This window comes from Rissa tridactyla, chromosome 15 (genome assembly GCF_028500815.1).
Source record: "Rissa tridactyla isolate bRisTri1 chromosome 15, bRisTri1.patW.cur.20221130, whole genome shotgun sequence".
Lineage (NCBI taxonomy): Eukaryota > Metazoa > Chordata > Aves > Charadriiformes > Laridae > Rissa > Rissa tridactyla.
The window spans coordinates 14,271,017-14,283,210 of NC_071480.1; the positions used below are offsets into that span (position 1 = coordinate 14,271,017).

General features: G+C 49.7%; 1 protein-coding gene across 3 annotated transcripts in view; it reads left to right on the forward strand.

The window, feature by feature from the left end:
• RGS9 (regulator of G protein signaling 9) overlaps nt 1–10,717 on the forward strand; it is a 33,082-nt gene extending 22,365 nt beyond the window's left edge. For all 3 annotated transcript variants that reach the window (XM_054221921.1, XM_054221920.1, XM_054221922.1), the window contains exons 10-17: nt 114–143; nt 818–879; nt 3,178–3,291; nt 4,288–4,403; nt 4,878–4,965; nt 5,492–5,630; nt 6,683–6,768; nt 8,171–10,717. In XM_054221921.1, coding sequence (XP_054077896.1) covers nt 114–143; nt 818–879; nt 3,178–3,291; nt 4,288–4,403; nt 4,878–4,965; nt 5,492–5,630; nt 6,683–6,768; nt 8,171–8,342 — 807 coding nt within the window. In that variant the 3' untranslated portion in view covers nt 8,343–10,717. The remainder of the gene's footprint in view (nt 1–113; nt 144–817; nt 880–3,177; nt 3,292–4,287; nt 4,404–4,877; nt 4,966–5,491; nt 5,631–6,682; nt 6,769–8,170) is intronic.
• The last annotated feature ends 1,477 nt before the right edge of the window (nt 10,718–12,194 follow it).

A 12,194-nucleotide genomic window follows, 5' to 3' on the forward strand; every position in this document is an offset into this window, starting at 1 on the left:
TGAGAATTAATTGGAGAGCGCTGCACAACGGCAGCCCTGCAACGGTGTTTTCGTGTCTCAGAAAAGTGAAAGCACCCATCCTAATTTAATGATTTTTTTTCTTTGTTTTACAGAAAAAAACTATGGATGTTTATAGGAGAGAGGTAAGTGGCCCCCCCCTCACTTCTAGGTGTTCATCCCCTATGTATTGCTTATGTTGGTGTTGCATGGGGGCTTAAAGCCCCTTTTGCAGGGGACAAGCTGTTCTAAAAACACCTGGGTTTGGCTGGCAGAATCTCTGCCCCATGGAGCTTTTGGTCAATGTGCTTTTGGGACGTTTCCTGCCCCTGCACCTCCCACTGCAGGCAGCCAGCAGCTCTCCCAGTGACGGGAAGGCTCAAGCAAGGACAGACACCAGGGATAAAATCCAATAGATCAAAATTAGTGGTGGGGAAATCGTAGGAGATACATCCAGTGGCGCCAGCGTAGAGACAGCCAAGGATCAATGACAATTACATGCTAAATCATCCAGAGCATTTGTAGGTGCCTAGAATGGTAGCTATTATCCAATTTTTATATAGCATGGGGAGTGCTTTTTAATTACTTGCACATTGCAAAATGCTCTTCTGACACTTGCAATAAGCTCAGTGAGAACAGCCATTTTACTAAGACAGTTTAGAGATTCTCTGACTCCTTGGACATCCAATAATCAGGGAAGAAGCGGTCCCTGTTGTAGTTAGCCTCACTACCTGGGAGAGGGCACGTTTGAGGTTCAGATAGACGGCCTTGTCTTCACATCTCCATGCTTCTAACCATGGACATGTCTGATCCCTCTCAGATCATGTACTATCAGCAGGCCATCATGAAGTCCAGAGTGAAATCTTCTGTCTCTCTTGGAGGGTAAGTCCTCATTTCCTTCTGTTCACACATTAATTAGTCTTCAGCGCTCATCTCCTAATGAGATGATTAAGCTATCTGCTGTAGCAGCTGGTGACTCAGTCGGGGGAATCGATGTGGTGGTCACATGCAGTGTTGTTTGTGCTGTTTGGGCTGTGTGTTGCCTGGGCCAGGAGGCATAAGGCAGAGGAGGGTCAGGGTCCCATTCATGACAAAGTCTCCCTTGGAGCTACGGGGACTTTTGCTGTGAATGTCTGTAGAGGAGCACCAGCCTCTCAGTTGAGATTCCCTCTGAAATCAAGAGATGTTCAGACTGGTCAGGACTGGGCCGTGGCAGCTGGGACCCAGCACAGCTCTGCAGTCTGGAAAAGCAGCTGCATGGATGCTGCCTTGCGAGGATGCTGCAGTGTGTCCATCCTGTGCCTGTTCCTTCATGGGACGAGTAAGCAGCAGAGACAGACTGACCCTCCTGTCCCTGGTCCCCAGCCTGCTGGGCTGAACTCAGCCCCAGTGAGTGTTCTTGCTTGTATGGTGATGCTCACCAGAAGACGGCAGAGCTGGGGAAGTCTCTGGTTATTCTGTATTATGCAGGAACACACTCCATGAGCGTCCAAGCAATTAGTTAGGAATTCCTCTTCTCAGTGGGAGTGTTTCCTGATCAGGTTCTTGATGAACCCAATTCAGTGCAAAGTCCTAGCACTAGCCATTAGCGCATTTGCCACAGGCATTTCTTACCTGGAATTTTATGTGCTGGCCAGTTGCCTAGAGGTGCAGTCCACACCACCAGTCTGTTTTAGTCATTGCCACCCAGAGATTCATATCGAATCTAAGATAAACAAGGTGCTCAGGCCTGTTCCCTGGGAGAAGACAGTCATGGATGAATCAAGTGGGAGGAAGAGTCTGGGAAGCAGTGCTGTCTTCAGAGAGCCACAACTTCTACTCATTTCACCCATCACTGACTCCCAGGTCGCTTAAAACTCTCCTGCCTCAATTTTCAAAACTGTGAGCTGGAGCTGGGGACACCTGACTGCCTTCCAGGACTTTTGTGGTCCTTAACTGTTTGGCAATGGAGCTTTTCACACATTGGTCCTAGTCTTCTGATGGATAACGCCCATCGCCTAGAAGAAAAAATTTGGATTTCCATCTCAGCTGTAGGATTGGGTCCAAATCAAATGATTATTGATGAGGATAAGAGCAGAAACTAGATAGTGTGCATGCATCAGAGCATTGCATTGATTTAGGAGGAGCTGCAAAGCACTAATCAGTAAAAGGACAGAGCAATGTTACCTGAGTTGACAGGTTTAGATTTGTAGCTTGATTAGAATATATGGATTGAAGTGAATAATGCAGGTGCTGAATGCCTTGGCATTTCCAGTGAGAAGATAGGATCGAGCACTTCTGTGCCAAACCTGTGGTATGCTTTGTGCAGGCACATTGTATAATTGCAGGATCTGTGCCAAGGTGCCTGTTAGCAACGGGTCCTTGGACAGTGCACTCCCAGCTTTGAGCACATGAAAGCAGTTTGGCCTGGAAGGAATTTTAAACGCAGAAACCAGATGATTTTTTCAAGAATGAAAAAGGGAGGAGAAAGCTGAAATTCCAGGACATTATTAGCAAAATCGGTTGTAATTACAAGTCTGGCCGACTTAGAAGGTAGGAGAAGTGTTTGTCTGGTTCCTGCTAGGATAGAGACATTTTTGCTTTGTGCCAAGCCCTCTGAGTCATTTGCAGAGGAATGAGCCATGCGGTAGGTGAGCGGAGGAAAGGAGAAGCTGGGATGTGCCCTCAGCACTCTCCCACCTCTCCCGGGGCTCCCTGGGCTCTCCCACGCCCCATGGGAAGGCTGCAGACAACCCACCCTGAGCAAATACAGCACTTGCTTTCCTCCTCTCTGGCACTTTCCTCTCTGTAATGTGTGGCAAAACCAGCGCAGCATCAGGCCTTTTCCAGTTGGCTGGAGAAGGAGCCAGAAGCTGTTTGAGGGCTTAGTCCCATTTCCTTGAAATGAAGAGGCAAAAGGAGGCGATGGAAGAGAGTCTTGTATCTCCCTGCGCTTGAACTGACAAAATCACTGCTTTGAAAGACAACCAGAAGATTACTGTTTGGGAAAAGGAAAAGATTAACTGAGCTGATGAATCAATTTTTCTAGCAAGGCAGGGGCCACATTCCAGATCCCCGTGCTGATAGGGCTGCACCTCTGAAGACATCTATAGTCTGTGCAACCATTTCTTTGGTTGTAATGGAGGTGGCTGCAATTCTTCCTGCAAATTACTGTTTTGATTTTGTTGGATTTACTCGCAGGCTTGTGAAGTACTCAGAGCAGTTCCTCTCCAATGACCCTATCCTGTCTGGATGTCTCCCCAGCAACCCCTGGATAACAGATGACCCTGAGTTCTGGGATCTCAATGCAAAGCTGTATGTATTGTATTTGTATTCTTTTGCCAGCTTGTGGTTTACACTGACCTTTATGCTGATAGAAATCAGAAAAGGGAACCGCTGATTTCGTCATGGTATCTGGTCTCTGATCATGAGCAGGGAAGCATTCCCTTTCTGACATAGTCTAGCCATGCTAAAGAAACTGCCTCTTGGGTATACTCCATGCTGAACTTCCAGCATTATCTTCAAGTGGAGCCTTCCTTAACATTACAGAAATTCCTAAACTGATGATGGGAGCATGCACTCAGCCCCTGCTGAGTGGGTCTAATCCTCCCCTTGGATGAGTGAAGTCCACTTTTACTAGCACAGGAATGGAATATGTCCAGTTACGCTCAGGTATAGCACTTGGTTTAGCGTTAACCTTGCTAAATTAGGTGCTGCCAATGGTGTAGCAATTCAGGGTTCAACCCCTGGCCCTTGGTGTGCACACCTCAGGCTGCTTTCTTAGGAGAAAATTTGGGTTGGAGGCACATACTGGCTGTCCATCCCTTCTCTGAGGTCTCCCTTGCTTTTCCATTTGGATAGTATTTGCTAATTATACAGTGGCATCTCTGTGCTTGAGGCACACAGCATATTACTGGTTCTCATTTGAGACCAGAAATCCTGTTAGAATGATAACATCCCATTAGACAGCCCCAAAGGATACCTTCACAGAATGCCTTTATGAGAAGAAAGGTTTGGGCCACAAGCAGTGCCTCCGCCAGAATGGGACTGAGTAAAACCTCTGGCAAAGCTGGGCCGTCATTGTGAGAGCAGCATAAATCCAAGATAAATCCTCATCCCACTGTGTACCAAGTTGTTTAATTACAGCTTACTTAGTGGGCTGACTTCAGGAGCTCATTACAGCATTCTGGAAAACAGAGAGTGCTGAGAAGTCTCTTGGCATTCCAGCAAAGGGCATTTTGGTTTTAATTAATCTGCCAATTAGATGGGCCACATGAAACTGGCAGTGCTGTTTGTTTTCAATGTGTGCAGAGTGGAAGTCCCCACCAGAATGCGCGTGGAGCGATGGGCCTTCAATTTCAGTGAGCTGATACGAGACCCGAAAGGTCGGCAGAACTTCCAGCTCTTCCTGAAGAAGGAGTTCAGCGGTGGGTCTGTTGCGTCTCTTTCTTTGCCCTTGCCTAGGCCACCCAGCAGGACAGAGCAGTGGTGGAAATCCATGCCTTTGCAGTAGGTGCTGTGAGCTGAGGCAATGACGAAGTCGCAAAGTAAAGGCAGTAGAAGTGACTTCGGAGGCGATGGCTGTGCAGCCAGTGCATGCAATACCATCTAGTGGCACAGGACACAAAATACAGCCCAGGGCACCCCCTGTGCCGGGGGACTGCTCCCAGGCAAGCTGGAACTGGCTGGATTCACAAGCTCTTCCAGGTGACGTTTGTCCCTGAGCAGAGAACAGGGGAAAGTTGTTTTCCTCCTTCAGTCCCAGGGGGATTTTCAAGGTGGCAGTAAGAATTGGGGAGACTGAATTGGGCCAAGACATACTAAGTCAAGTTTAGGAGTTAATAAATGGCATTGCATTTTCCTCAGTCTTGCTCTCTGCTGACTGCATCCTTGTTATGCAGGAGAGAACCTGAGTTTCTGGGAAGCCTGTGAGGATCTCAAGTATGGAGACCAATCCAAGGTCAAAGAAAAAGCAGAAGAAATTTACAAGTGAGTGTGGTAATTCTGTATTCTTAAACTCTTTGTACATGAGTCCTATCGCTGCCTTCTACGCATTATCATTCTCCAAATGATTTATTCCTGAGACTTTTCTTTGTAAGCTGTCATCAAATGTGGCAGTCCGATGTCCCAGGTAGGAAAGGAGCTTTTGAAGATGAAAGCATAAATATTGTTTTGTTATATAGTTACTTTTCCTCTCTGTTCTCCACTATTACATTTTGGTCTTAGCATGTAATGTAAATAGAGGTGTGGAATAGCAAAGACCTTGGGGCTGCCACAAGGAGAGTGGAGAGACCCTTTTTGCTTCCAGTGGGATAAAATTTGGTTTATATTGTGTGTTAACAGTGCAAGAGGAAGTGACTGCATGTCAAACTGTTGAAGAGGAGATTGACCGCCCAAGATCAGGACAGCAAATTGTAGTGGGGAGCTGAAGGGACTTTTCCTTTCATGCATAGATAGAGGAATCTCTGGGAATTCTCCAGCTGATAACTGCACTGTTGATTCCTCCTCCTTGCAGGCTTTTCCTGGCTCCAGGAGCAAGGCGCTGGATTAACATTGATGGCACAACAATGGGCATCACAGTCAAAGGCCTCAAGCACCCTCATCGTTATGTTTTAGATGCTGCTCAGACACACATTTATATGCTGATGAAAAAGGTTTGTTATTTGTTTCCAAAGCCTCAGGGGGATTCCAGTTCTCTGGGCCTTTCCATGCCTTTGTGTGCTATCAGCTGTCACTTTCAAGTGGCCTTTGTTTGAAAATCCCTCAGATTTGCTGACTTAAGCAAGCACTGGTTCAGGCTTTTGTATTTTGCTGCTTCTTCTTCCCTCTAAGGCAGCATGTCCCCAGGGTGATGGAGGTTAGGTGTCTGCTGGAAGCCCCACTTTCTAATACCAGCTTGGTCACTAACTCATTCAAAGCTTGAACAAATCTTTTAACTTTATTCCGTTAGTACCACTGTGTGTGTCACATGAGGTATCCCTATGGTGGGATGCTTGTATCCAACTGGATTTCAGCAGTGGATGGGAAAGGTAGTAGCAATTGTGATATAAATGCATGAGTTTTGTACCAAGAGCATAACCAGACATGGCCCATTTCAAGTTTTACTGAGTTTTTTCACATATTTTTCTGCGGTTATGTTGATAGACACCCTTCTTCTAGGTCTGACTGATGCAGCAGACTACGGGCTAATGTCAGTGTACTGACATAGTGATGTCATGGCTTTCATTAGATCATGGTGACCACAAGTAACCCGTAATTCCTCCTTATGAGCAATACAAAATACACTTAGCAGGAAGGAGCATTATGGGCCGGAGTAGCAGCTAATGCACGTTGACACTGAAAGCAGCAGAACTATGCAGATTTTCACCAGTTGCTGGAAAGTTTGGCTCCTGAAACATGATCACCTCACCTTTCAATGACTGTGAGACACCACTGGCCTGGGCTAAGCTCAGTTCAGACCTTTTGGTCTGGATCTTACCTGGGAAGCTTTATTGTGAGGTGGAAAATCCTGGGAATTTTACACCAAGATGAAAGGGTATTGGGTTAAATAGCTACATTTGCCTGAAAGATGCAAAGTCCCTTGGGCTGCTGGGGAAGATTATCTAGTTCCCAGCCTCCCTGGCTCCTGAGCAGCTGTATTTGGTGGTGATTTTAATAAGGGTGTTTGCAGCCCATAACTACCAGTTTCTCTTTTTTCTCCTAGTAGGACTCCTATGGCCGCTATTTAAAGTCTCCAATATACAAGGAAATGCTGGCCAAGGCTGTTGTGCCACAAGAGACTGTCAAAAAAAGGCAAGTGAAACTGGATGTAATTGTGGGGTTTGTTTTTCTTGTTGTAGCAAGGGTAGAAAAAGCCTGAGTTGCAGCAAAATTACTATGATTTAGATGTTCGCTTAATTAAATAAAATTTTTTTGCTAAAAAGATGCTTTGCTTTGAGACTGATTATGCTGTTTATTGGTGAGCCCTTTGGAAGTGGCTTGTGTGCAGTCAGAATCAAACTGACGATTGCTCGGCTGCCTTGTCTGTTGGGTCTGTTTAGAAAGGCTGTGATTGTTGAATTAACCATGGCTCCTTTCCTGGAAGGAGAGAGCATTGTACAGGGCATGGGAAAACTCCCACCCACGAACCATTGGCTGCCAGAGGAGACACAGAGCCACCGCAGGGTCCTCCATGGGTTCTGCTCAGCTCTGCCTGGGCAGAGCCGCTTACGCCTGCGAAGTGAAGGTGACAGGCAGCCACATGGGAGCAAACAGCGTCTTACCTGAGAGTGACTGCTGGCACAAGGTAGACAGACTTAGAAGGGGCAGGCTTGAAATGGCTTTTTCCTGACCAAGATGAAGGTTGTATAGCAAATTTAGGCCATTTGAACTGCAGCTGCTTCTTAAAGCTGAGCACGCAATGTCAGAGCCAGACTGAGTGGTGTGCTTTCTCTGTTCCTCTTCCACTCACCAACCTAGCAAGCAAGAAAGAGGAATCACGGACTGTCACACTATTGTTTCATCTGAAGCCTATTTCAAGTCAGTGGAAACAAAACCTCCTGCTGTCTTGCCTGGGATTTGGTTAGTTTTTCCCTGAGCCACACATCACAGGGTCGCTGGCAGGTGCTGGTTGACCTGTGGTGATTACATTTGTGTTTGTCAGTACTCATTCTGGACACACGATACTCAGCATCCTGGGTGAGCTAAAAAGCTAATAGCTTATCCAGAGGTGTTTTAACACTTGTTTCCACTGCTGCTGGTAATGGCTTTGCTGAAGCAGGTAGCAGGTGTTTTTTTGGGGTATCACAGACCCCAGAAACACCCATGCTGGTCCCTATCTTGATCTTACTGAGGGCACTAGAAAAAATTCCACTGATGACAGTTGTTTTGGCTTCACACTGAGTGTTAGTGATGTGCAAACACTTATAAGAAAAGGAGTAAATTACTGGCCATCTCCTGGCCCTGGAGTCCCTCGACCGGGAGCAGGACTGCCTTTACGCTTTCAGCAGTTCTGATGTAGCTGATGTGTGGCACTGAGTCCTGCTTTAAACCACCTCGTCCGCGTTTGCACTACTTTGTTGTTGTGGGGGTGAGAGTGACACCTCCATCTGTGTCTGAGCTTGCCCTCCTGGTAAGTTTTCTTACCAGGGGTGAGTTTTTGGTGCCCTTCTACTTCTCAGTAACGCCCTGCATCTTTCTCTCACTCTCTGCCCAGCTCCACTTTCCCGTTCGGACGCCGCCACCTCCGCTCCAGCCCCAGCCCCGTCATCCTGAGGCAGCAGGAGGAAGAGGCCAAAGCCAAAGAAGCGGCCACAACCGTGGACATCACGCAGGTCATGAGCAAGCTGGATCGCAGGAGCCAGCTCAAGAAGGAACCTCCCAAGTAGGCTCTGAGCCCCACAGGGCATAGAGCAGGGAAAAGACAAGCCGAGGCCGGTGTTGTGCTTCGTCTCCCCTTCCTGAAGGTGTCAGTGCTGCTTTAGGTTTCCCAGAGCGGCTCTGCCAGCAGCCTGCTTCCTGCACGTTGCCATGGCTTCTGGAGCAGCAGATGTCACTTCCCAGGCACGTCAGGCATGGGAGTGCTGCCGGAGCCAGGCCGCTGGCTCTGCCGGACTTGGGGTGCAGGAGCCCGGCTCCCTGCCCGCACACCTCGGAGGGGGGTTGCCTTCTGGCTGCCCTGAGCTCCCCCAGGAGGCTGGGCAGCTGGGATGCCTCTGCCAGCCTCCTGCTCCTCCAGGAGCCGGGATGGCACAAGGCAGATTAAAGCTTTGCTGTCCGTCCCCGTCCTTTGGGTTCACTGGGAGCAGAGGTGGTACATGTCGTAGTGCATCTGCGCTGGCATCCATCCTGTTGGGGGATGTGCACCCTCCCGAGGGGTGCACCCCAGGCACCCCCTGAGAGGAGCACACCCCTCACTTCAAGTATCCTGCACCTCCTAACCAGTGCAAAGGAGCCACAGGCAGTAGAGCAGGGTGGACTTCTTGTGAGAACAGTAGGATGACTGTTTCTGAAGGTTTGGGTGACACTTTGAATTTTAATGACATTCCCAAGTGCCCCCTGGCATGTTGGGGATGATCAGTGGGAAGCTCTGCTCCCCCCCGTGACTCCCCCGCACAATGAGCTAGATGTGCAGGCATAGAGAGCCTTCTCGCAAGAGCCTGCAGGAGGGCTTGAGAGATGCAGCCGCAGCTTTGTGTTTCTTTTATCAAATCCTTCCTGCCTCTTGTCTTGTCTTTTTCCTGCTCTTCTATTTTCAGTTGTTAAAAAAACCTAACAGGAGGTAGTTCTAGTTGTCACTGGCTTGTAGTCCAGAGGCAAGGAAGAACCAGGGCAGAGGTGTTAGGAGCTGATTTCAACTTTAAGTAGTGGTTTTTTCATTTGCTCTGTCTCTTTTGCTCTTTAGAATGAGGCAACCTAAAACAACTGTGTTAGTGCTAAAGAGCTCAGGGACATTCCAGGCTTTGCTGGGAAACCCCAGAGCGTCTGGACCAGGCCAATGATTATCAGAAGTGGGAAGATTCCTGCAAAGCCCAGTAAAGGGAATTGGGGGGAACAGAAAAGCTTCCTTGTTTCTTAGAATTTAGAGGAAGCAGAGGGAGTGGGTGGGAAGGACTGAGGTCCGGGAAGCTTCTTCACTCCTGTTTTATTGTTCACCCATTTTTACTACTGGTGTGATTTTACAGGAAATGGGAGATGGAGGAAGCTGGATGTGAGTGGGAGCCCTCAGGTACCGGGGTGCATGCAGACCAACCTCTCGCAAACAGGGAGATAGTCAGAGCTGTGTCTGAACAGCTTTGAACAGCGACTCTTGCCCTCCCTGTGCCTGTTATCAGGGGCAGAATCAGGGCTACACGGTCTGATCTGGTACCACTGCAGAACTAGCCTCCTTCCCTGTGCAGCTGAGATAGGGAGATTTTCATGACGTCTGTTAGCCTAACGGTGATAAACCTTGGAGGAATTGAAACCAAGTTGCGTGAGTCTTGTGCTCTGATGTCAAGGTCTGCTTGCGAAGCCTCTGCTCTTATTCCCAGTGGAAGCAATGGCAAATTTTGCAATATTGTGAAGGCGAGCAGGCTCAGACCATAAACTTTTTAATTCTGCTTAAAATCACAAGGCTTTTTTAGGTGAGGTACTGAGCACCATCAACCTACTTTGACATAAGAGCACTGAAGGATAGTCAAGAGCTTGACAGGGTCGGTCCAAAGCTACTTGGATGTGATGGGCTCTGCAGTCTCTCCAGAGTTTGTATAACATGGAGCACTGAGCATGTTGGGATTGCCAGTATGTAGTACCATGTGGAACATGAAGTCAGGGTATAAATAATAAATAACAAATCTGTGTGTTCCAGTCAGTCCCTCTGATTCTACTTCTGTTTTGTTCAGCTTTGCTTTTTATGTTCTCTCTATCCATTCCTTTCTCTGATTTTTCATCATCTCAGCTTTGCATTGCTGACATGGGTTAATGCTGCATGCTCTGGAGTCACTGTGCTTGGGAAACGCCAGTCCTACACTTGCAGGCAGAAGCTGGCTCTCTTCTGCTTATGGGCTCAATAAGCTGGCATGACCCGGTGTCCCGCTCCTTGGTCCCTTGCTGTTCAGTCCCTGAAGAGGAAGGTTGCCTGGTACAAAGTGTGACCATGGTACAAACTGAACTGCACTTTGTGCCAGCCAAGAAATTGTTTGTTTCCATTGGAAATCAGAGCAATATGTTGTTTCATTTCTTGGCCGTCACTTCCATGCATTCATCTGTCTAATAAAAATAAATGTAGAAAATGAAAAAAGAACGGAGTTCATCCTTCTCTGTCTTGTCTCAGTGTGTTCATCCTTCACTGTGGCATCTCTCGGCCATGCGTGCATGCACCTTCTGTATGTGCCTCTGCTCTCATCACTCCTCTTTGGACACTTGAGCTGCGTTGCATTTCTGCTGGGACTGAGTCCTTGGGAAGCGGCGGGGGGGACCCCAGCATGCAGCATGTCCTCTGCTGATCAGTCTGTACCCGGGCTCGTCCTGAGGGCTGAATTAGTGGAGCTGGAGACTTCCCAGCCCCAGCCAGGTATGCTGGGGGCTTCAGCACAAGACGTGGCTTCTTGTATTATTGGTCATCAGGGTTTGGAGCTCAGTGTTCTATTTCTTGGCCAGCACGCTGATGCTTTGGGTGTGACATGGTTATGCCGTTCATGACCAAGATCGCATTCTTGGGATAACCGACTCCTCCGTGCTTGGAGCTAATTGTTGTAAGGAATGAGACAAGCTGGTGTCTCCTACAGCATCCCAGGGGCTGTGGGGCCGGATCTGTCAGCACCCGCCGAGGCCAGTAGCCACGACCCTGTTACTTTCCATGGGCAAATCGTGACGCCTCCGCTCTCCCGCTGTGGGAGGGCAAGGAGGGGGCCAAAGCTGCAGGAATAGGGGGCACCATCCCAGGCTTGGCTGGGGGGGCTGCCGGCTGCCTCCCAGCTGAGCCCTGTCTCTCCCGACAGCATCGGCCGCACCTGGCCCTTCTCCTCCAAAGGCGGCACTCTGGTGGCCTCCAAAGGCGGAGAAGGTTTCTCCTCCTGAGGAAGCCTGGGGAGGCCAGCCACCGGCGTGCGGCCCCCCCAGGGCCTGACTGAGCCTCTCTCCTTTTCCTCCCCACAGCCATGCCACCTTGCCTCCCCGGCCCCTCACCTGGCTGTCTACGCTGGCACCGGCACCCTGCCATGGCCGCCTGCCTGCCTGCCCCCCGGCCCCAGCAGCCTGTCTCCTGCCTCCCCCGGCCCCCCGGCCCTGCCCCACAGCACCGCCTGCCCCTCGCCCATCAGCGTGGCCCTAGACAGCATGGCAGGCGCTGAGAGGGACCCTGAGGGGACTGGCCCCAGCCCCTTCCCCTCCAGCAGCGGGAAGTCCCGTGCGGCCACCCTGTCCTTCGGCCGGTTCCTGAAGAGGGGCTGCTGGACCTCGCCCGTCCTGGCCACGCTCTCGCCCAAGTGCCCGGCCGTGCCCCACGGGAAGGTGCAGCCGCTGGGCGAGCGGGAGCAGCGGCTCCGGCCAGACACCAAGGCAGTGAGCAGGTAAGCACCGCGCGGGCACCTGGATGCCCTCATGAAGGGCCCGCCTCTGAGACCAATTCAGTTTGTAATTAGGTTGAGATAGTGTCAGCTGAGCCCATTTAAGTGGGGCTTGTGCTTCATATTCCAGTCAGCTGTCGCCACCTCAGCCCCATGTCTGCCTGCTGTGAGGCTGCCTGTGATGGCGGCTGC